The 26,023-nt window shown below is 38.2% G+C and overlaps 1 protein-coding gene across 5 annotated transcripts in view; it reads left to right on the forward strand.

Moving 5' to 3' along the window:
- Nucleotides 1–26,023, forward strand: part of PEX5L (peroxisomal biogenesis factor 5 like) — a gene marked incomplete at its 3' end in the record, with an annotated part of 109,788 nt that overhangs the window by 57,720 nt on the left and 26,045 nt on the right. For 2 of the 5 annotated variants that reach the window (XM_080623679.1, XM_080623681.1), the window contains exons 2-3: nucleotides 8,511–8,576; nucleotides 10,360–10,464. In XM_080623679.1, the coding sequence (XP_080479805.1) occupies nucleotides 8,511–8,576; nucleotides 10,360–10,464 (171 nt within the window). Of the gene's footprint in view, nucleotides 1–8,510; nucleotides 8,577–10,359; nucleotides 10,465–11,924; nucleotides 11,964–26,023 lie in introns of those variants that run through there. The other 3 variants (XM_080623680.1, XM_080623682.1, XM_080623683.1) reach the window with 2 other exon arrangements.

Genomic DNA, 26,023 nt, shown 5'->3' on the forward strand with positions numbered 1-26,023 from the left:
ATCTTAAGGTTGCAGCAGAAAAATAATATAATATATTCCAGGGTATAAAATGTTTATATTATGGTGGGAATCAAATGTTTGTATTAGAGAAAGTGCTAAAACTATCCTGGCAGCATTCAGAATGATGGCTGGAGACGACTCAAAGAGGTAAAGAAAATTAAGTCCTAACATACCTTGGTCTGTTGTTTTCAAACCTGCCATCTAGTATGATAAGCTTTTATTATCCAATACGCACAGGTCTAATCATAGGGCTGATGAAGAAATAACAGCAATCTGCTTCAAGACAATATAGATCATAACCCTCCATCTACCCTGGTTTACTTTTTTGTTCCATTCATTCTCTCCCTCACCACCTTTATATCCCTTGACATAGTAGAATCACATATGTTGTTATGTTGGGATTAAATATATTTTAACATTCTATGTTAAGAAAAAAATCCATTATTTTTGCATAGCATTTGAGCAAGGCGTTTAAGAGTAGAAAACAAAAATCCTAAACAGAATTCAATCTTTTTCTGTAATTATTATTCACAAATTACAAAAGACTTAAATTCAAGGCATGGATTCTGATCACATAATGTTTACCCCAGATTTATAAGACTCAAATCCTGAGATTTTCATCCTAATCTTCAATAACAGATTAATACTGGTGAGAATACATTACAAAATGTCTTCTGTGTCCAAGCTGTCTGCATTCGTAAACAAAATCAGATCAAAATAACAGTCATTTTAGAGGTAATACAAGTTTGAAATGGTTCTGAAGTTAGGCATTTAGCACGAGACTTGCACTAGTTCATTTATTTGAAAACACATATTATCCAAAACAGTATGCAAAATTTTATCTGCCTCTGAGGTAACAGGGCATCTGAACATTTGCCCTTATTCAACATAATTTCACCTTTTCTAAATAATACCACCTTCTTTAAAGGCTATTAAAACAAGAGTAAACCCATCCTTACAGCTACAATAAACAATATAGGCTCTTTAAATCTGGCAATGTAAAAGCCAGAGGAAACAAGAGACAACTGCGATGTCCATCCAGTGGTTTTGATAAAAAATTCTGTTATATTCTCTACAGGTGTGCCAGTTCTTTTCTGTGCAGAAAACCATAGTTTCAGGACTTAAATGATCTCAAGACTCCACAGAATTCCAGCTATAGGATATGACTGGATTAGTATGATTGCAGAACCTTCTTTTAGCTCTATAAGAGATTTCTTTTTCCTTTAAATTGTTTTTTTCTTTGCCTTTCTTTTTCTCATTCTAAATCTCTGCCCAATCTAGAGGAAGGACCCACAAATAAGAATATTGGGCTAATGTGACATAAGTCCTTTTTTGGCTACACAGGCATACAACTGCGAAGTGAATGGTTTTATAATGATACCTGGAACAAGAACAACAAAGTACTTAAGCTTGCAAACACTGGGGGGGGGGGGGGGGGGGGGGGAAATTACACATTTCTTTATGTTCCAGGCAGAGAGAGCACAGATTATACCATTTTAACATCAGAACCTGCATCACTTACTTTTTTAGAAGAACTTGCATCATATTCCAGGCACAGTTACACTTCTAGTTGTCTTTTATGCATACATAAAAGTATTGTCATACACTTTCAAAGTCTCATTGGCCCCAACTGAAGAAGTATTAAAAAAGAGAACCAACCCACAGACTGATCTCTACCCAGAGATCATCCACTTTTTTCTCTGCAAAGGTTGGAGTCTGAGACTGAAAACAGATTGCTGTGAGTGACTCAGAGGTCACCTTTTACATGAGGCCAAAATACTTCTATGTTGCCACATCTAAGGGCATTTTTTAATTGAGAAATTTCCGCAACATCAAGACACAACAGTTAATGTACAACAGTTTTTGAGAACAGCTGGATCTGTCTTTTTTTTTTATAAATATCCAGGAATGTTTAAGCTATGCCACAACTCCACATTTTGTTCCGGTTAACACTGCCTTTCCTATATTAGTATCAATAAAGTAATGTTTTGACTTTCAGGACACCACACCTGAGCAAGCAGGAACCTCTTTCTAAGTAATAGACTTAGAGGCACAGATAATGCAGAAGCAGATCCAAGCAAAACTGTCATAAGGAACATTCCCAACATCTATAAACATTTGTGACAAGTGTACAAAAAGTTAAATGCTTGTCTCAAGTTCTGTAGCTTAAGCCATTGTCTGAGGTTAAATAAGAACAGTTATTAATTTCACTGAGAGTTATCCCATCACTATATCTATAAAACATTTTATATGACAGCCTCAGAAACAGTTGTTTTGTAATCTTCAGGTAGCTCAGGACAATGTTCTATAATCTGAATTTTCTATAAAGACTATTCTGCATATCTGCTTTGATAAGCCTTGGATTTTTCCAGATAAAAAACCCCACCTCTAAGTTTCATTGCTCTTCCTAAACAATTCTTTTATAAAAAAGCACATGCTATGTATGTATTTTTCTAACTGTCCTGTTTACTCAATTTACTATCAAATCTCTTTAGTCTAAGCTGTGGCATTACATCTTGAACAGCATTAGCACTCATAGAAGAGTTCTACATGTCCACAGATTACTTATAATCCATTGATATCAGATGTATTAATTTACTCAACATTCTGGATTAACATCCTCTGTGTCTGGGGCAGGGTGTGAAAATGACAGGTCAATGACAGATGCTTCATATCTACATACATCTTTGACTAATTCTTAAGGTATATTAAGAACAGTATGTGGAAGAGGGCATACTGTATGCTAATAAGAAACCTTATGTATTTATCATAAATTCTTCCATTTGGTATTTATGGTCCAGTGACCAACTTGTGTCAGCTGCAACATCTGGCTCATCTTGTGAGCCAGCAGAGGAATATAAGGAAAATTTGCTAGACTGTGCTCCCATCTCCCATCTCAAGATGAGCATATGGAAGATTATTGAAAACTATCTCCTACACAGTTTCTTTTTTACTGAAACATTGGTAATTATTAAACAGAATATATGTGTGCCAAATGTTTTAAGGCACAGATTTTACTGCTTTCTCACTGATGTGAACTCTTGACAAACTATCACAGTTCCAACACATGCACATCACTAAAGTGGTATTATTTCTTTAGTAGGAAGTGGAATTTAAATTATCATTCGAAAACACCACATAAAATGTAATGCCCAACTGCTTGTACATGTGAATAAATGTCATCAGAATTACACTACCTTCACTTCTGTGCCATGGAAGTAAGCTCTACATTACACACACACACCATGGCAGATCCTGTCTGACCGACATGTTCCAGGAGCTCTCTGTGCTCCTAAGTTTATCATTAGTGCCTGCCACTGCTGAAGCCCTTCACTCAACATGAACTCCACCCTGGAAAACTCCACTAAAGAAAACATGCAAAGAAGTGCACAGGGGGGGTTGGAACTAGATGATCTTAAGGTCCTTTCCAACCCTAACCATTCTATGATTCTGATTCTAAAACTTTAAGTCATACCAAGAGAATATGTTTTATCAGTTACATGTGCATCAAAATAGCATGTCAGATTTACTGTGTAGCCATTAATCTTACAACTTCTGCCACAGACTGTTAGTCTGGGTTCTCTGAACATTTCATGAAACAAACCCGTTAAGAACTGCGTAGCAGCTTTCAGAGGTAAAGAACCCCTACATTTTAAAGAATAATACATTATGCACTGGGAAGAAGCGAGTCATTATGTGCGCAGTCAACACATATTCAGATGATGGACAGTACATTAGTCACCAGTCTCTTTTGAAAATTATCTGTGCTCCTTGAATTTCACTTGAACTAGTAAGTGCTAGAGGAATGCCTTATTCTAATTCAGTACATGCATTTTCATAGTAATAAACTAATTCTGTTATTATCTGTACATTATGAGTAGGGCTTATGATACTGAAGTCAACATAAAATTAATTCAAACTGAGGGAGAGAAAAAACTTCAGTATTAATTCTCTGCTGAAGACTACAGAACAAATCTGAAGTTGCCAGTTGCTAAATCAAATGATTTCACAATGTTCCCTGACACAGACTAAGCAGAGAGAAAAGAAATTCTACAGCTATTCGCTGAAATTGTTGAAGTCAAATACAACTGTATTTCAGAGTTAACCTATAAGCATCAAAATGAGACAGCTTCTAAAGGAAGGGCAACTGTAATCCAACAGTTACCGACGGTCAATAAACAGAAAACCTAACAATGCCATTTCAGTGCTAATGCTTCTCAAACTGGAATGCAATTAAACCACTTGTATTGACATTTAAAAGGACATAAACACAAGCCAAAGAAGGTAAATGTAAATGTTTGTGCTGATTAACCTTTTATCAGCTATTATCTTCTTCTGTGCCAATTTTCTTGTATGCAGTAAAGTCTTCCCATAATATTGAAATCTGATACTGAATCTGTTATTCTAGCAATATGCAAATGAAAAGAGAAGGACATGAAAGATGTAAAGTTTGAACTCAGTATGGATTTAGCTGTTTCACTATAAATTACTTCTTAGCCAAGCCTTCCTATCCCTGATTCCTTCACCACAGCCAGCATATTTCATCATAATCTCATAAGAATGAGCTAATAAAGGTCATGAGTCCAGAAAGACAACAGAAAGTTTGACAAAAGGCTCTAAAGATGCACATACAATATGGAAATACTAGCTCAGGACCTGAAAACTGGTCTACCTTGACAATACTACTTCCAGTTCAGGACATATGTGTCTACACCACAGCCAACTGAGCACTGCTTAAAGGAGGTTATGCTCACATTTACCTCAGGTATGAGCTGTAGTAAGCTCATAATAAAAAACTAACAAGAGTTTTGATGAAACAGAATTTGTTTAAATAACCATCTTGTATTGGTTCATAACAGTACTTCACCATGTGGTTTGTCATTATTTTCAATAATATATAAAATGCAAGATATAACACCACTAGAAATCAGTAGAAAAGCATAGATGATTAGAAGTCAGACACATGCAGAAAACATGAACAGAAAAGCCTGAGAAGGAAAGAACAAATAAACACAGATCATGTGTGAAATCAAGAGCTCACAGTCATAATGTGAACACTAGAACTCGCATTGTACCACTGCATAGCAGTGTATGCTCATTTTGAGAGGTAAAAATGTTAGCACTGCATAATTTTAAACAGTAAAGCAGAATTTGTCCCTTCATTTTTATTTCTAAATTGCTCAAAACACAAAGATTTGTGGTGCCTAAAGCCCATTTTGAATAGGCTGCTTAATTACTTCTGTAAGTCTAATATATCAGCTGCCTTGGGATCTGGACAGCAGCCAAGCATCCCAAGTTCAACACATACAGTAGCTCTATCTGTTCTTTATCCTAACACAGAAGGACTAAAGCTATTACAACTTGAAGTTACCAGTAATGTATCTTTCATAAAGTTTACTTTGGGCTTGTTCAGCCTGGAGAAAGAAGCCTTTGGGGAGACCTTCCAGCAGCCTTCCAGTGCCTAAAGGTGGCTGACAAGAATGCTAGAGAGGGACTTTTTACAAGGGCATGTGGGGATATGGCACAGGAGAATGGTTTTAAACCGAGGGTAGATTCAGATTAAATATTTGGAATAAGTTCCTTACTGTGAGGGTGGTGAGGCACTGGAATGGGTTGCCCAAGGAAGTGGTAAATGCTCCATTGTTCAGGGCCAGGCTGGACAAAGCCTTGGGTGATGTGGTCTACTGAAAGGTGTCCCTGCACATGGCAGAGGGGGTGGAACTGGATGATCCTTAAGGTCCTTTCCAACCCAAACCATTTTATGATTCTATGACAAAATCTTTCCCCCACCTATTAAAGCTATTAAAAGAGTAGATCAGTACTTCAAGACATTCTGGACTGAGAAGTACTCAGTGGGTTTTGGGTGGGTTTTTTTTGTTGTTGTTGTTGTTTTGTTTTTAAACACACTTCTATTCAATAGCCTGATGTGAAAAGTTCAGGATAGCTGGTTATTTTTTTGGGAGTATATTCACAAATACAGCAAGTTGTTATTTTGTTTCTCCTTAAACAGAAAGGAGAGATATTACATGAAATCAGTAATGATATCATACAGGTACTGGCACTGGTACTTTTTTCTATCAAATGTCTTTACAGAGGAAGCTGTGGTAAAACTTGAATTTTACAAAAGCTTAATTTTAAACATGCCCATGTTGAGATGATTTCCAATAGCTCAGTGAATAGAGAGGCATTTAGTGTCAAGTAAAGCGGGAACAGCTTGCTAGGATCTTCGGAAAATAAATAGAAAAGCACAAGTTTATATAAAGGCATAATTTCTTTATGCATACTTTAAAAAAGAAATAATCACCCAATCACTCAATTTCTTTCTGTTCACTTTCTCACAAGAATAAGTGGTAAAAATATTCCTGAAAGGTGAATTTGGGACTCCCGTACCTTAAATACTTGTCAAAGGCAAACTTACATTATCAATTTAGATAAAAATCCTTTTATAGCATAGAAGATGACAAAGAATTCCTGTAATTAACCATTACAGTTTTAAATGTTAATGCCAAAATGTTAAATATTCACATGGCATTGGCTGTTGGCTTTTCACATATGAGAAAAGATTTGCAAACCGCTGTAATGAAGAATTACAGATTTATATATTATTCCACCAAACAGTAATGTTTCAGGTATTGGTGTAATGGGTTAAAACTTAAACAGGGGAGATTCAGGTTAGATATAAGGAAGAAGTTCTTTACTGAGAGGGTGGTGAGGCACTGGAACAGGTTGCCCAAGGAAGTTGTGAATGCTTCATCCCTGGCAGTGTTCAAGGCCAGGTTGGACAGAGCCTTGGGGGACATGGTTTAGTGTGAGGTGTCCCTGCCCATGGCAGGTGGGCTGGAACTAGATGATCTTAAGGTCCTTTCTAGCCCAACCATTCTATGATTCTGTGACCATGTATTCATTCTAACTAATCTGCCCATCATGACTTGAAGGTGATCTATTGGTCCCATATATTTAAAGAAGATAAGATTTACTGTACGTGAGCACAGTTACAAAGATATTTGCATCGCTGATTGAAAAAAAAATAAAAAAACAAACAAAAAAACCAAACCAAAACCACACAAAACCAACCGTCTGCTGTCCTAGAAATTTATATCAATATGCTCTTACAGTAGCTTAATTACATACTCACTACTAGTTGCCACCTCTAAATAGTGCGACTTGTACACTTGTACAAAATTTAATTTGTAACTTTTCAGAAAGACCAGCTGGAGGAAAAAAAAAATATATTGTTTCCTTACAAAATCTTGGCAAATCAGTATACTCCATTGAAAATGTTTACTGCTATCCGTTATCCGATCCCAAAGGACAAACCTAGAGAAACCCTTATTAAGTTTTCAACCCTATTCTATTATAAATATTTAGCATCATGGGAATACTCAGATATCACTTAAAGGGACTGTTTCTCTTTAAGTGTATTGAATAACAAAATACTGACATGTTTTCTTAAGTAGTACGTTCCATGTAAAGAAATTATATATTTTTTTTTCATCAATTCATGTTTGTCTTGTTTTGTACATTGGTTGTCACGCTCTGCATCACGACTGTTTCAATCTATATATTGCAGACAAATAGGGAATGATGAAATACTAAACTGTTGTTTACATGAGAAAATAACCTATATGCAAATCTGCGCTATCAACAAAATGTTCATTTTAAAGACCTGGCAAGTGTAAAATTAGCTGTTACAGAATTACAGGGTTTGAGCAATACACTACTGTAACACATGGCAAGCCAAAACACTAAGAAACAACACTTAATATTGAAGGAGGCCAAGTAAACAGCATCTTTTACAAAATATATATTAAAAAATAAAATGGTTATTGTAATAAATGTGCTAGATATTATCATTTCAATTATCATTTCAGCTACAGTTCACACCAGTAACAAGGGTGTTCTAGACATATAACACCTGCTTTTATTCCTCTCCAATTCTTCTCCCTAATCACTCCATAGGCAAGGACTGAATACATAATATTCACTATGGCAAGCAGAGACCAAAATTTTCAAGTTTACATACCTCACACTGGACAACAATATCCATTGCTTGCCACCAGAATTAAGAACTGGATTTCCAATGAATTTGGCACCTGTGTATCCCTCCACCAGAATCAGAGAATTTAAGCTATTTCACTGCAGTGCCTTTCTCTTTGGTATCCAGGAAATTGCCTACTAACTTCTTGTTTCGGAACAATGTTTTTCATACTATAGACCACGTATAAATAAATCAACCTGACTCACATGCAGTCTTACAGGAAAGCTAAAAAAAAGACCTAATAAAGAAAGTTATATCAAATCACTTGCTTTGACTAGCAAATATACGAAGTCTGCTCATAAAAAATAGCACAGTTAGTCATCAGGTTACTATTCTACATTGTACGATAGCCACTGTAAACTGATGAGACAGATTTTATGCATTGTATCAACCACTCACTCCCAGGGTTTTGCAGTTACATTAATGAAAGGTTAACAGCAGGCACTAATACGAGTATCATGACTCTTTTCAGGCAGTAGGTGAAACCTTGAAGAAAAAGTGGCTCTGTCTTCACAAAAGTGACCTGACCTTTGCTTTGGTGGGTTTTTACTCTGCAAGAAATAAAAAGCACTGCATGCTTTCCAATGCATCCTTTCTAGCTGATAAACTATTTTGCTCTAGCACTCAGCACAAAAGGACTACATTTTCTAAAGATCAAATAGCATGTTATTAGTGCTAGCTAAGGATAGCTCCATGCGTCATACTAGAAACAAACTTCATGGACCTGGAATGTCATATGAATCACGAACAAAGAAAATACATAATTGGCCAAGAACCTTTGATATGGTTACCAATTAGAAGTAACTCTCATTGAATTAAATATATTTAATTTTACAGTGACTTTGCAGTTCTTTGGATATCAAAGGCATCACAAATCCAGCATGCTTATCTTTTATGACACTTCTGCTCTGAAAATTTCTTGCAGCATGCAAAGAACTCTGTAGGGTAACTGTGATGTGTTGCACAAGCAAGCTAACCTAAGATTAACTTGACTATTAATAAAATTTCTTCAAAACCCACAATAGTATGTAATGGTTTTACCTGCAACCGATTAAATGTTTCTGAAACAACCTGTAGTTCAGTGCAAACAATAGAGGATGTTTTCATTGGACACAGAATACCATGACAGTGAAAGTAGTTCTAGTATATGATGTGGTAGCAAAGAACCCCTTCTGTTAATGGACTTATAAAGTATTTAAATATATTAAGTTTAGTGGAAAATGTTGCTTTTATGGAGCCAGATCCTGCAGTCTTTGCACAGCTAAAACTTCCATGGAAATCAATGGGAGCTTTTATAGTGTAATATTAAGGACATGCCCAGGGTCACTAACATAATATAGTTCTGCTGTTATGCTTTTTGTGCATGCTCAGACTATCTCTGTCACTTGCAAGAGTTCAAAATACAGAAATTTGTGTGAAATCAAGAAGATAAATACCCTTCTTATATAAAAGTTATAGCTTCAAAGGGAGCATGGCACAATGTTGCTGCATTTTTCTTTGGCTAAAATATTAAATAATGTTGAAATATTTTACTTTTGTCTTGAATATTTACAATGTAGTACGTGAATTTAAAGTGAAGTTTAAAAATTAAAAAAAAAAAAAAAATCCTTACATTAAATTCAACACCATTGGCCATTTTGGGGAGAACTGTGACAATGGCTATGATGGCAGAATTTGGCTCCATATATTCTGTTAGCAAAAATAAACCCCAGACTGTTTATATGATGTAAATTGCTTTTTAAGATGTTACTAGAGCTATAGCCACTGTGGGCCCAGACTTATACATTCGAATTTCATGGAGAGTTTGCCTCAGTGAACTACGAGGAACTGCGCTTTATTTGTAAATTCAGCTCAATGCTGGTTTTACAGAAAAATAAATAGAAAACTAAATAAATAAACCCCAAACAAACCCAGGTATTTCAGATTTAAACGCTTGGGTAACTAAAATTACCTCAGGGGACTGACCCTGATATGGATCTCATATGGAGACCATACCCTGCAGGAGGTCCAAACCCTTGTGCTGGCCCTGGAGTATTTCCAGCAGGTCTAGCCCCAGCATGGCACTGCCGTGTTCCTAGTGACTTCACTGGGGCAACTCTGACACAGCCACATGACCATGGCTAGGCCCCTCCCACGCTGTTAACTGCCAGATTCACGAATGATTTGTCACTGTAACCATTTTCGGACGGTGTTTGTGTATTCTACTTTCAACCACGCTTTGGTTCCAGCCGCCAACATCTGGTCGGTTCTGGGGTGTGTTGGGACGCGGTGGTTGCCCGGCTCGCTGCTGACTCGCGCCATTGTTGATTTCGCTGTTGTAGGGGAAAGGCGCTAGGGCGGCAGATAAGGCTGTTGCCATGGTGATGAAGGAGATTCCGAGGGAGGAGTCTGCAGAGGAAAAGCCCCTCCTTACTATGGCATCACAGGTGGGCGGAGCGCGGGGCCCCGAGCAGGCCGGGGCACGGCGGGCGGCCTGGCCGGCGCACGGGGAAGGCCAAACCTCCGCGGGAGGCACGGCTAGGGGGAACCTCACCCGCTCCTCGGCTTCCCCGTGCCTAACGGCAGCTGCGGCAGGCCGGGCTGAACCCCCTGCCCGAGGAGCTCGCACCAGCGGCACCACGTTTCCTCACCAACGCGGGGGAAATAGCGTGGGGTAGACGGTGCAGTCGCTTGGGAGTTAGATGTTTTGACTTGAAAATTTAAACTGAAATGCATTTTTCCCCCCAAATAAAGGGGTCTGTAAAAAGTACAGTGTACGTCACTTACCAGAAGGTTGTTTGCAACCAGTTTAAAATTTTAGTTACAATTTATGCCATTGATATTCACACCACAAATACCTGCAGTGCAAATATATAATACTCATATTCAATGCATATATAAAATAAGAAACAATCACTTCACAGTAGTGTCATTTACAGTGTCTCAGGTCCCATCCCTAAGCTCTCACTGCGATTTCACTCCTGGTCCAGGTCAGATGTTAATTTTGCACACCTCATTGCTTTCATTCCTACAACTCTACTTGAAAAATGTAATGTCACACCACCAGACCTTGCACCTGGGAGCAGCCATTGAACTTTACGTGGTTTCTTCGGTTTCTTGAAGACCATGACTGAACACTACCATAAAACACACCACTTCCATCTTACTACAAGAATGAATTTTATTCCCTTCCATCACTTACATACATTAATTTGTTCCCCAAGCAAATGAGTTTACCATCGATACTTAGTGCGCACAAGTTGTTCCTACTCATCAGGACATTTAATGGTAGTAATCTGAACATATAATTGTTTTTACGTGAGAGCCTTCAACACAATCCACAATCCTGTTTTATTCCTTTCATGTTTTAGGATTACAGCTATCATGTACTTCTCTTATGGAGCATCACAGATGCCCAGCACTAATATTACACATACATATTATTTCTGATTTCTAATATTACACACACATTATAGAAATATCATCTACTCCATTGGAAACCAGGTCTGGCAATCTCCTTATCAGCCCCTGTTGGAGACCATACTTTGCTTGTGGTGAACTCTAATGCCTACAAAGCAGTTGCACAAAGGAAAAGGATGCTCCCTTTCAGGCATCATTTCTCATTTTCTACTAAGTGATTAACAAACAATTAGAAACAAACAGAAAATGCTGCCCCTTCTACCCCACACTCCCCCTCAAAAAAAGTGCAAAATTTCCATTGACTTCAATAGGGCCAGGAGTTCAGCCTGGGTTCATTAAATGTTTAATGCACTATTTGTAGTCTTTGTCTGTCAGTCTACTCAGCAGCAGTCTTATGATAAACTGATGAGTAAAATGCTTGTATCTGTTAGTCAGTGTAATTTCTTCCACTAAACACAAATACCTACTTCCCTGCTATGCACCAAAGGGGTGCAGAAGCCAAAAGGAAGCAGAATCAAGTGAAAAAGTGAGTATTTCCCATAGCCATCTCTGCATCATGTATGTGTGATGTGCAGTTATACTACCATATTGCATACATCATTTGTATCTTAATTGTCTGGCTGTAACGTTTTGAGATGCTTCCTCTTCAGTGTATCAGTGTGAACCTCTCTCTGAGACCATTCCTTCAGAACAATGCGTTGCTATCTTGTGATGCACATTCAACCATCACCATCAAAGTGTTTGTCTCTGCTCTTTACATGATGAAACAGATGGATGTGGTTGCTGCTCACAGGGTAAAACATGCAGGTTCCAAATTGGATGCAAAACTCCCAAGCCAGACTAAATTGGAAAATAAGAGTAGGGCCCAGTCTTTCCAAAGTTGCCACCAAACCATTATGGGCACGAGTATGTCTCAGGAAGTAATTGTTTACATTCGGTATCTATGTTGCTCCATTGCTACAGTTAACTAAGCAAGAAAACTGCAAGTAAAATGCAGGGATCAAGCCCAGATAGAGGAGCACTGGCTATTCTAAAACCAAAAATAAGTAAAAAAAAAAAAAAAAAAAAAAAAAACCACACACAAAGTGAAATCTCTTATTTCCAAAATCCTTGATGAATAGGTTAACCATGTCTGACCAGAAGCAGACTCCACAGGAAGTGTAAGTGTAACCTGATACACAAAAGACGCTCTAAATCCTCATTTTGAGAGTAACAGTGTACTGAGACCCCTGAATTTATACCTTGAGAGATGCCTCTTTGCTCTGTTCCTCTGGAAAATGTTAAAAACATATCCAACACAGAGCAAGCCAGAGAAAGATTCACATTTTATTGTTATGCTCCAAGCAAAGCCCTGCTTGTAAAATACATCACTTACTTGTTGACATAAATACTGTGAATTAAATTCTAATAAAGCTTCCAACACAGAGATTATTTTATATCATCAGGTATTATTTTGTATCATCAGATCTGGAAAGAAATCATCAAATAACATGAACCAACTAAGTAATGCAGACTGCAGTGGGGCTACACCAATACGTGGCAACTGGGAATTTAGACCATCATCCCACCAGTAATGAGTATACTACAATAAGTAGAGGGGTATTCTTGGTAATTGAACAGGCTGTTCAGCATCTATTTTTGTGATTTTGTCTCAATTTCATTTAACAAAAGTCACTTTATTGGTGTGAGAAAGTATTCAGTAGCTGCCAAATTTAATACTTGAGGATCCACAGAGTGAGCTTTCGATACTAATGGGATTTTGTAGAACATAACTCTGTATCTTATTGCTGTCTCTGTCTTTCTGAAGATAATTTAGAAGAGACTGGAACAAGGAAAAAAAGGTATTTTCTTATATAAATAGAACCTAGAAAAAATGAAAGAAAGGTTGCCGAAGATTCAAAGATCAACTGGAAGTTCAGCAATGAACCAGTATACGTCTAACATTCATTTATCTAAATGAATGACAAAAACAGTGCATAAAAGTTTGATTTAAATTCCAGAATAAAATTTATGTTTAACCTCTTCATGCATTCTTTGTGCTTGTCAAGAGAAAAAAACCCTCACTTCAGAATTACTTTCTAATGAGAAATTTAAACCTAAATATCCCCTGGAGTCAAAGTTTAATTGTACAGTCAGCTATGAAATACCCAATACACTACAGGTCAGACAACTTTAAAGGTTCTGAATCAATAAAGTACTTCGATCCACATTTATACTTTAAAATATAATTAACTACTTCACTGAGCAGTAAAAATTGCACATGTTTACATGCCTTGCCAGCCTAATTTTAAACAAACAAATCTCAGTTTCACAAGAGTTACTTGTCACAGATTCATCACACATAATTTAAATTCGTCACTGGAGTACATAAATTGGAAAACTAGCAATGGTAGGATCCCTATAACAATAATAGAAAGAAAGAAGACCTGCAGGAGGTGATTCATGTCCAAGACGATCCGGTGGCAAATCCATTTCTATTCCATATCAGAGTGTAAATCCATGAAAAAAATTACCAATAGGGAAAAGAAATGCAAAGTGTATATATAGAAAGCTATCCCCACTCCTGTTTGTAACTGAAAAACTATGGAGCTGCCTACTAAGAATTTATATGAACATTTAAATCAACTACATTTAAATTAACTACTAAATCTGATATTGCTCAGAGTACAATTTTGATATTTACCACTTATATTTTAAAAAAATACAGGACATTTAGGTTTAGAATTTGAACTGGAAAGAGGAAATTTTTTTAAAAGTTGAAATTATATTTTAAGAAACTGGCTGAAATTCATCCTATCCCTTGACAAATGCAGGTTATACCGCATCAGCTTAAACCACATCCCAATTAACTCCACCAGATGAGTAAGTTTTTTTATAGTCTTTCTATAAGATTCTGTTTAGTATTCAGAATAGGAACTGTTTCTTATTTTTTTTAAGTGATCTTCATTTGCATGCAATTAGTTGATCCAAGCATATTTATATTTGCTCAAGGGCTTTTGAGTAAAATACTCTAGCATTTCCACTGCCTAAATTCCACTGTTTTGGTTTTTCAAGGCTTTTTGTTGTTGTTGTTGTTGGTTTGGGTTTTGTTTGGGGTTTTGTTTGGTTGGTGGTTATAGATATTTTCCTGGTCAGATGTGGTTTTTATTTTGTTCTGGGGTTTGGTTGGTTGGGTTGTTGAGGGTTTTTTTTGGGGTTTTTTTGTTTGTTTGTTTTGTTTTGTTTTGTTTTTGTTTTTTTAAAAAAAGAACAAAAACACACACCTCTGATAGGAGATTTTCCAAATTCTTCCTTTCAATTTTATAAAGTAAACAGAGTAAAGATAGATAATATTCATTTCCCAGTGGTGTTTGTAGATTTTCTGGTGTGTGTCTCAAAGGCTCACTACATGAATTTGATTGTATAATCAGTTTTTCATATAGAAGTTAGCAGTTCCATTTGAATCTGTCATGTTAATTCTAAGCTTCTTCACATTAAGACTTGCATTGACTTACTCCATAAATACTTACTAAACATTATATCAGAATGGTGGAAAGTTAAAGCAAATAAAATTAGCTTCCTTTATACTAATCTAAACCAGAATTAACTCCACTTTAACTAATAGATAAATATTATTAAAAAAAAAAGCAAAAGTCATGTCAGTTTTAGATAGTGACAGTAATTAAATTTGGACTTCAATAAATCACTGTACATTGCAGTATGACCTCTGAGTCGCGATTTCCTTACTCATCCTAGGAGGACTAGACCTGATATCCAATATCATATTTTTATATTCTTTTTAAAGGATTCTTTTTTAAAGGGTTCATGATAAATTCATTAGTATTTTCCATGCATCTCAAATCCATCTCATTTACTATAATAGTTTTGAATAGTTTAGCGGAGGACTTCTAACTCTTTTTCATCTGTTATTAAAACATGATAAATTGAAGAAGAGTAAAAAAAAAAATACAAAATGCGTGCTTAGCAGTACAACTAATTAGTTCTTTACCTCCAAGTTAAATTTTGCTCAACACTATTATTGCTTTTAGGGCAGCAGTACGCATAGTTTCAGCAGAAATAGCCTCATGAGTATAACAAAGTTGCCCTGACAATATGCCCAATAGTTACAAATTGGCTTGCCTAAAGTTACACAGATTTCTGTCGCATAAATACATTTTTCCATGAAATAAGAGATTCAATTTGAAATTACCATGGGAATTGATGGTGTAATTTTTTCATAACATAAAAAAATGTTTCATACATTCTAAAGTAATTTACCATTCTGTAAAGACCAAGATCTGGACAAACATTTTTTGTAAATAATATACCAGTTTAACCCTGATTTTAGTTTGATTTATTAGTAGGAAGCAATTTTCAGAAACCTGTTGGTTCTTCATTCGCAAATACTCTAAATAAAAATATACTATCCTGTTAAAGAGCTGCAAGCCTATACTACAGTTGGTTTATATTCAATGAACTCATTGCTTGTACGCTGAAACAGTTCTACTGAATTGCAAGTCCAAAAGAGCTCACAAACAGCTTTTGAGTTTCAAGCTCTTCAATCTGCAGAAAATATTTCAAAGCAACCACACATACCGTGACAGACTCCAACAGAAAGACTGTATAACCTACAAGAAATTATGACTTGGTTCCTATGACTGCCCAGAGTAACACATCCGAAACCACAGCCTTATTCTAGGTATGCTACAGAACTTTGTTTTAAAAGAAAATTCCACAGAAAGCACAAGAAAAATCCATGCTGTTTCAAAAGAATTGCAGCCTGTATACAAAGACACAGCAAGGGTGCAGGAAGGACAGATTGCATGGGAAATGAACAAAGGGTATTTTTAACACAGCTGAATATTGGTAGGAGCGGCATAAGCTTTACCAAAAATTAAATGTTGTGAGAAGCTATGTTATTTCTGATATTGTTATTTCCCTCATCTTCATCTTTATAATCTTTATGCTGCAAACATGAGGGTCTGGCCTTAAGCAGCAGTTGTGCATATTTCATTTGATTATGTACCCAACTCTGAATATTGCATAAGGCTGCATACAATCCATTCCTGCTGAAACTCTTGAACTTATCTATGGATCACTGGTGGTTCACAAAGAAATTGCACCTGCAGCTCAGTTCTATATGCTGTCAGTCTACTTTCAGCTAATGAACAACATTAAGTAATTCTCCAGTATTTTGTAAGCAATCATCATAGTTGTCCCCAGAGATGCTGCAAGACAACAAATGCAATACCTGCATTGTGAGTGAATCATAGAATCATAGAATCAATAGTTAGGGTTGGAAAGGACCTTAAGATCATCTAGTTCCAACCCCCCTGCCATGGGCAGGGACACCTCACACTAAACCATGTCACCCAAGGCCTCATCCAGCCTGGCCTTGAACACCGCCAAGGATGGAGCATTCACAACTTCCCTGGGCAACCCATTCCAGTGCCTCACCACCCTCTCAGTAAAGAATTTCTTCCTTATACCCAATCTAAACTTCCCCTGTGAAACAGCACTCTTCTAGTTTCCATCCTCTGCACCTTACCTGAAATCATTTGAGAACTGTGGTTCTCAAAGTCAGACTTCCTCTTCAGCTGGAGTTGCCACACAAAGTAATTTCAGTGAATGATACAGAAACCAGAATCTAGCATCACAAGTTATCATTTGTTTCCTGTAGATACTATCATGATACTCGTGCCTCCTTCCACAGTACAGGTTTCTTCAGGGCTTTCTCAACAGATAACTTTTGATTCTGTAGCCTTCCTGTTCCACTATTCCAACCTGCATTTATTTAGTTTACATGTCAAATCTGTTAATCCTTCAATTAACTAGCAGGCCATTTTAGGAGTACAGACTAGGTACTTCCATAAACTAACATTAGAGAAATAATTTTTAAAGAAACACTCTATAACTTCTTGGTGACTATATTCAAGGATTTCTAAGCATTTGTGATGAATTAATTCTTAATTTTGTATTTTATCACCATTCTAGAATAGTTCTTCAGATAGTGATACAAGGAAGGAGAGAGGCTAAACCACAAATCACAAGTTAACACCACAAAGACAATTCATAGCCAAGTGAGGGAAAAAAGAATAAAATCATCTAACACCTAGGAAGTGAAGGCACTCCATTTTAATAAACAGCTTCCTTTACTTAAGAAGTGTATAGAGCATGCAGATATTAATGCAAGAGACTAAACCACATTTTTATGAGCATAGCAAAGACCAGATTATCAGTCACAGTTGAAATATTACAGGAGTAGCTTTCCTCTCCTTCCTCCATGGCTCTGATCCAGCGAAACAGTCTCATGCTTAACCTTGAGTTTTGCAGAACACTCTTAAGTGATTTGCTGGAGCAAGGCCAAAAGGCAAGAGCCACATACAACTCTCATGTTTACTTTCCTTAGCCAGACCGAGGGGAGCAGAGGGAAAGAAATGGTGAACTGCAAGATATTTCATTTTACCTTGCAACAATACGACATAACTCATATAGATCAGTACTTATAAACACAGATAGAATGCTGCTGTGACTGCAATCACAGCAAGAATTATCACCAAGCAATGCAACTGCTGTTTATGAATATGCAACACAAGCATGTTATCAATTACCAATTCAGACATCAAGCACAGGTTTTAAACAACAGCTAGCATTTAAACATCAGTTTAAATATCCAATACTGTGTATATAGTAATCCTCCCACAGCTTCTCCAACTTTCACACAAGCCCTCTGTCACGTGTTTGCATTAAGCCCCACAGAGGTCACTTGGCTTGCATGATTTCAGGTAAGATATTGTCACTTCTGATTCACAGGCCACTCCACACACTTCCTACTACATAGTAACAGGGTGCCAGTTACTGCCTGCTGAGTGACACGAGTCTTCAGAGAGGCAGCAACACCAAAGCGCTCTTTGCAGGAGGGTGAAATGAATTTGCCTCAGCTTTAGAGCTTCCTGCAATTCACATTAGGTGGAAGTCAGTTATTCTGTGTGCCATGTGAATTGATTCTCTGTTCTTGTGTAAACCAAATATTTTGCTGGCATATCAGTTTTGCTGGGGCATAAATTCACACTAGAGTGACAGAGAAAAAGTTACTATCACCCTGCCATAAGGATGATAGAAAAAGTCAAGTAGTGATAACACCTACTATACAATGGTAAATAAAGTGCACGAGGTTGTAATTTTGACTCTAAAATGTTTATAAACATGCTAGAAAAGTGGGTGAGTCATGCAATTTGGACTTCTAGCATGAGACAGTGATTCTGTCAGGAGTTCCCTTTCCAAACCTTCCTCAGTGAGCAGAAAAGGTCTTGCAGTTCTTATCCTGCCACAATAATGATGTGCAGACATAACTGTCAGGGCAGTATTTCCAGTTAAGCTCTAAAGAACAATAACCTCAATTTCTAGTTGTGGTTCACATTTATCAGTTTTTCAAAATAGCCAGTTAGTGGAAATTAATTCGTTTCCTCTTATTGTAGTGAGTGCCACCAAAGATCGCCATGTACCAGATGCATGCAGAGAACCCATCTATCAAGAAACCACTGCTATTTATCATCCAAATAATTAGTGACTGAAGTTAGTTGATGCCTTAGTAGATGCCTCTGGTTAAGTTAAAAAAGCAGTGTAATACTTACAAGCTACTCAGTCTAACTCATTCCCGTATTTATCCAGTCTCACCCAAACAGCAGACAAGTTTTCCAGAGTAAGGTTCAAAAATAAAATTTCCCCAATATAAAATCTGAGTTAAAATGTTCCTGCTCTCTCCCCTGTTCATTACCACATGCTGAGCTTTCTAGGTCAGATCTTTTCAGTCAGCAGCCCAACCACATTCTCACCAGTGCACTGAGTGAGCAGTACTTCAAAAGATGCAAGTGCCCAAGAACAGCCTTGCTGCTGAACTGTGCAGGGGACTACCCATTAGTAGTTAGGGGCTTTCTAAACTAATGCCTTGAATAATTCAATCAGCCTCAAGTGACAAAATGGTTCGAATCCAATCCAACCAACTTGGGTAGCTAATCACATCTCCATTTTAGATGCCTCTTGAACCAGTCCTTCTAAAATAAATTCCATTTATTTTTGGGAAAGCTAGGTGCCTTTGAGATCCTCCTGAAGGACAGCCTAAATGAGGCAGAATCTCCCTCTGGACTTGCTTTTCTAGGCAGTTCTCCTATTGAACATGGAGGGAATTTAGGCACTTAAGAGAACTAGTTCACTATGTGCTCAAAACAGGTGCTAATTAGCTGCCTCTGCCTGACTGGAACCCCCCAATTTAGATACCAAAAAAATTATGTTAAAGGCTAGCATTATGTTATGCCTCACTTTCATAAAGAAAAAACAAAACAGCATGTATTGTACACTACAAACAGATCAAGACCAGGAATGCAGTAAGAACGTATAAAATAGGATATCAGGACCATACCTTTACCGACAGCCTCAGTGCAGTCCAGCGCTCCCACAGCATAAGCCCAGCACTCTAGGAAGAGACAGCAGACAAAGTACTTGTAGCCATGAGCAGGGCAGGTTGTGCAGATGAATGTTATCAGCTGCAGTTGTGACATGAGGTAGGAAGCTGGTCCTCTCAGGGGCTCCCCTGAGCACCAGCTGTGCTCCAGCCCCCTCTACCTTGAAGCGAAACTAAGGTGCTTTGTGGGAACTTTTCACAACAGAGCCCTGTCAGCTGCCCACCCACCCCTTTTTTCTTTTAATTTATTTTAGATCAGGCTACTCCTGAGGTATTTCATAGCTCTCTTACTACAAGACAAGGAACAGACTAAGAGCAAAGCAAAACCAAAGCCACAGTATTTGCTGTATACATACATAACCTCACACTGTCTCTAGCATAGAAAAACACACCACCACTGCCATCTGCACTGCAAGAAGCACCTGTATTAAAACCATTAGCCAAAGACCCTGAAAATGAGCAGGAAACAAGTTCTTACAGGATAGCAGGGTTACCACCATAGCAGTAGCTGGGTGCCCACCTAGGGAGGTGCCAGGCCTGAGCAGAGGTGGGAGAACAAGGGAGAGAAAATAAGGCCTAGGAAGCTTTATGGGTGACTGCAGGATAGAGGAAGAGGCCCTGTGTGAGTGATGAGAATGCCTAAGACCAGGCTAGATATTGCCTAGAAGGAAGAAATCCCTCTCATGGCCACTGGTCCCTCTCAGGGAGCCAGCACTGCATCTCTTCCACAGCAATGCCTCCCCCCTGCCCCAGCACACCCATGTCTAAGCCCACCTAGGGCTTAAACATGGTTTGACACCAAACCAGCACCATTCATTGGGCTTTCACCTACCCTTCAAGCCTGAGAATCACCCATAGAAAGAATTGCCATGAGCTGCTACTTCCTCTTCATCTCACAGCAGCTCTGGAGGCAGCATGGAGACAACAAGACAAACCAGAGCACTGGAGAAAGAAGAACTCAACAACAAAGGCAGCTACAGGCAATAAACTACATCAGCTGAATAAATGCAGACAGCTGGGGATGCAGCACGTGACAGGGCACAGAAAATAAAGAGCAGGTGATTCCCAGGAGTGCCCAGGCTGTGTTGTGGCAGATTTGGCACGCAAAGAGTTGTGGTCAATGGCTCAATGTCCGGCTGGAGACAGGTAACGAGTGGTGTCCCTCAGGGATCGGTGTTGGGACCGGTCTTGTTCAACATCTTTGTTGGTGACATGGACAGTGGGATTGAGTGCGCCCTCAGCAAGTTTGCCAATGGCACCAAGCTGTGTGGTTCGGTTGATACGCCGGAGGGAAGGGATGCCATCCAGAGGGACCTCGACACGCTTGTGAGGTGGGCTGATGCCAACCTGATGAAGTTTAACCATGCCAAGTGCAAGGTCCTACACCTGGGTCAGAGCAATCCCAGGCACAGCTACAGGTTGGGCAGAGAAGAGATTCAGAGCAGCCCTGCAGAGAAGGACTTGGGGGTGTTGGTCCATGAGAAAATGAACATGAGCCAGCTTCAGTGTGCGCTCGCAGCCCAGAAAGCCAACCGTATCCTGGGCTGCATCAAGAGGAGCGTGACCAGCAGTCGAAGGAGGTGATCCTGCCCCTCTACTCTGCTCTCGTGAGACCTCACTTGGAGTATTGTGTGCAGTTCTGGTGTCCTCAACATAAAAAGGACATGGAACTGTTGGAACAAGTCCAGAGAAGGGCCATGAGGATGATCAGGGGACTGGAGCACCTCCCGTATGAAGAGGCTGAGAAAGTTGGGGCTGTTCAGCCTGGAGAAGAGAAGGCTGCGTGGAGACCTCATAGCAGCCTTCCAGTATCTGAAGGGGGCCTACAAGGATGCTGGGGAGGGACTCTTCATTAGGGACTGTAGTGACAGGACAAGGGGTAATGGGTTCAAACTTAAACAGGGGAAGTTTAGATTGGATATAAGGAAGAAATTCTTTACTGAGAGTGTGGTGAGGCACTGGAATGGGTTGCCCAGGGAGGTTGTGAATGCTCCATCCTTGGCAGTGTTCAAGGCCAGGTTGGATGAGGCCTTGGGTGACATGGTTTAGTGTGGGGTGTCCCTGCCCATGGCAGGAGGGTTGGAACTAGGTGATCTTAAGGTCCTTTCCAACCCTAACTATTCTATGATTCTATTCTATGTCTCCAGCATGGCAGCCACCACTGCCTGACCCAGCCTCTGTGCCTTGTCTCAGATCTCTGCTAAGTAATTCCTGCTTTGTGTATATTAAAAATGTGTGGCTGATAACAGCCACCAGATAACACTTCTGATTCTGCCAAAGCACCAAAACCCCCATATACATGGTTTTCGTAACAAAACGTTCCAGTAACATTACTGGGGTGAGAAAAAGTACTTTTTCCTGTTCTGCTGCTGTCCAATAGCAGGAGTCGGTCACAAAAAATTCTTTTGAATTTAGAATGAGTGTTTTATACAGTTGAGTCTATTCAGAGGTATTAGTAGTAGCGAACATCACTACAGAGTGTGTGGGCTTTCTCTTTAATTAAAATGAATTTTATAAAGAAAAATTAAGTTCTTAGGGGTATTATGAGAGTTTATGGCACTCACTGACTAAATTAGTACTCAGAAATCAACAGTTTCACAGGCTGAGCCTATACCATTTGGCATGTGTACAAATATTGCACACATAAATACTGGCTCCTGCTGCTTCCTCCAGCGCTGGTTGGTGTTAGGTGGCTTTCTTAATTTCACTTTGCTTCTCTTGTCTGCAGTATAAAGATAATACTTCTCAGCTCTGCAGTGGTGCCAGGCTTGATTCATGAATGTTTTAAAGCATTCTGTGATTTTCACCCTGAAAGGTGCTTGAGAACCATAAATTATTACTTTAATATAGTTTTCATCTCATGAATGTTTTATAGTACTACTCCAAATTCATGCCTGATATAACTAATAACTTGAGCAGAATTAAACTAGGGATAAATTCGGTACAATATATGAGGCAGCAAAATCAAATTCCAAGTGTGAGGCAGAGGGCTTACCAAGTAGTACTGCATACACAGTAATGTCAGAAACTCACCCCCCTGCCTGCTTACCTACAGGAAAATTATCAGCTCATGGCATTCTTTAACCTGTTAAGGTTTGATTCATCATTATACGTATGCTTCAGGCCAAAATCATATTTTTCTAATACATTCTACTGCTATACATATGTAGTTTGTATTTACTGAGCATTAGTAGACTTGATCATGTCTTTGAAAGCAGATTTTTTCCCTTGCCACTCCTGCAACTCCCAGTCCTTAGCTGTAAGAGCATAGGACACAGGACTAGCAGGGATCCACTGGGCCATAGTCCACTTCTCAAAAGCAACCACATGGCCAGTTTAGATCTCTGGTTTTGTGCCAACCTTTCCCTATAGGTGAAATAATTTTCCTCCTCCAATGTCACCTAACTACTCTGCCTTTATATACACATGAAGAGTAAAATGTAAAATGTGTTATTTCTCTGGTCATGTGAATGGCCCACGTCTGATGGATTTGGTGTAAATGTTCACAAAGCAAATGCAGCAGAAAGAATACACCACTTAGTAAAGATAATTTCTTGGTTTTTTCTGGTAAAATGGATGAAATGTGTATTACCACCAATCTTTCTGTTTGCTGACAGAATTTTGTCAAGGGACTTTAAAGAATACACTGCTGGTATCAAACTAATGAAGGCCTGTTACTGAGCATGTTTTCATTCTATAAACAACATAATAAAGAAATTTCTAGGGATATGATAATGAGCTTTGAAAAGAAAAATATTTGCTAGACATCTGCGACTTCATTCTTCAGCTGAACCTTGGAGAAATTCAGAACTTTGTTGATTGTAGTCTCCTTCCCCTCTGCAACTCTGATTCTTAGCATTATTGCCTTTCCAGTTGGTCTTCAGATTTTCCATTCTTCACTGTCTCCAGTGAATGATCTTGGCTGTCATGGTTCTTATAATACTTCTCTATTCCCTCCTTTACCGATTCTTTCCTATTAAAGAAAATTTCTACAGAATGTAATGGGAATCTTGATGAGCGTTCAAATCTTATGTGACAATGTAACCTACTCTAGAGTTTCTTACAGAAACAGTATTTTCTATGAAGTTTTTACATTTAGAATGATTCCTATAAAACCTCTATTTCCTCCTGCCCCCCTGTCCCCCTTCCAAACAGGACTTTTCTTTACACTGTATTGTATCACAGAATAGATCGTTGAAGATCCAGCTGATCCAGAGGCTTTGACAATCTTTCTACTGGATGCTATGTTCACCTGAACATGCAGCTAGTTGCAAAAGTGCCACTTTTAGCTATTATTAATGCTAGTTCCTAGAATGGGATGAGTAAATGCAAAACAAAAAATTATATTCAAATATTTTTTTGCTGATAGCTGGATTTAATCATAAAGAAACTTTTGAAATACTAAAATTAACTTGGATAAGAATTAACTAGGCATCCACCTTCATTTTTTCACCAATAGAAATGAGAAAGGACTGTCACCAAATCATAAAGAGAAAATAAGGTCCTCTTAAGTATTAGGTAAAGCTCAGACCTGGAGATAATGTGGGTACTGTAGAGCCACCTTTAATAGAAATCATAGGCGTGCAGCTGGCATAAATGCAACTTCTAATCAAGTATTGAGATTTACTCAATTAAGCAAGTAACTTCTGAGTGTTGAATGAGTAACCTGGACAATCAGTTGAGAGAGTTGAAAAACCACATCATTAAGTCACCTGGAAGATGCACCTGCAGTCTGAGTTTAGCATAGGAAGAATTAGAATTCGGACAGTATCATTGCTAGATTTCTAAATTAAGTGCCCATATTTGCATGTTCTGCTACACACAGTTGGGCAGGCAATCACACATTTGTCTTCATGCTACTCATGTAAATTGTCAGTGCAAAATTGTAAGGTCCTGGGCAAATTAATTCGTGCACGTATTATACAATCAGTCAGCATTAGGTACATTAGGTACCAGGCTAAACATTTGATCCATCAAAATAATGGACTTTTTATTTCAATAGCTCTGGTACATAAATCAACAAAAAACAACAGTGAATCTAAGTATCTAAACTGTTTGGCTGTAATAACTTTAGAGGCAATCCTACTATTGAAGTAGCTAAATGACAGTAATTAACATATATAAAATGAGGATAAGTAAATACCTTTCTTGAAGTTTTGCTCTGTCTCAGCATCCTAAATTTAAAAGTTCAAATACGTCTGAGAGAACATTTTGAAAATTCAGTAGTGGGAAAAGAGTAAGAACAGAATGAAGAGAAGTAGAGCAGGGAGGATAAAAGTAAAGCTGACACAACTCCAGATGAAAGCAACAGACAGAAGGAAAACATGACTTCACATTATTAAAGATAAACACAGGCCGCACCATCAGAAACCCAAACAGCTTAGCTTAGGCCTTGATCCTCCAGTCAGAGCTAGATTGCAGACAAGAGATTTTTATTTCTGAAACTCTCTTTCTGGTTTGTCTTTTTAATCCCCAATACATGAAATAGCCTGTAATACAGAGATTTCTTTTAGGTACCAGAAAACTAATGCATTTGCACAAATAAAAACTGTATTACGAGTCTTCATCTAACCTACCACTCTGGTTAGAGTTTATTTCCCAGATTTTGCTGACATTCATACAGTCAAACTTCATGCAGGAAGTTCATACATTCACCAAGCTCCATCCACAGTCATTCATATGTCTTTGTACTGCAGAGAAGTGTTTTGTGTCTCAGCAGGTTATTGTTTAATGGGCTAATGCATATTTGTTAATGAAATGGTATTGTGGAAGTTCTATGGGGAGGCATGTTACCTGTAAAAAAAAAAGAAAAACCCCTTCCAAATACTAAAAAAGCTCTGCTTAGTCTCATGGTGGAGAAGGCTAACTTCACCTATTGATTTGAAGGGTGTTACACCAGGCCTTGTATAATTTAGCCCTATAAGCAATACTATGCAATAATTACAATGAGAAAATCACCTTGCTGCTTTATTTTTATGCAATTTGGAAAACTGGAATATAATTTTCCTCCAAAAGAGTGACTACAGTTTGTTATTTTAAGCCCAGAGCTACATGTCTACCTTCTAATTGCAGTATCTTACCCTCTCACAATCAAAAATAAAGCACATGGTATTGTGAGAATATGTTCTATTTCTTTAAATTCTGCA

Source organism: Psittacula echo (assembly GCF_963264785.1).
Source record: "Psittacula echo genome assembly, chromosome: 7".
Classification (NCBI taxonomy): Eukaryota; Metazoa; Chordata; class Aves; order Psittaciformes; family Psittacidae; genus Psittacula; species Psittacula echo.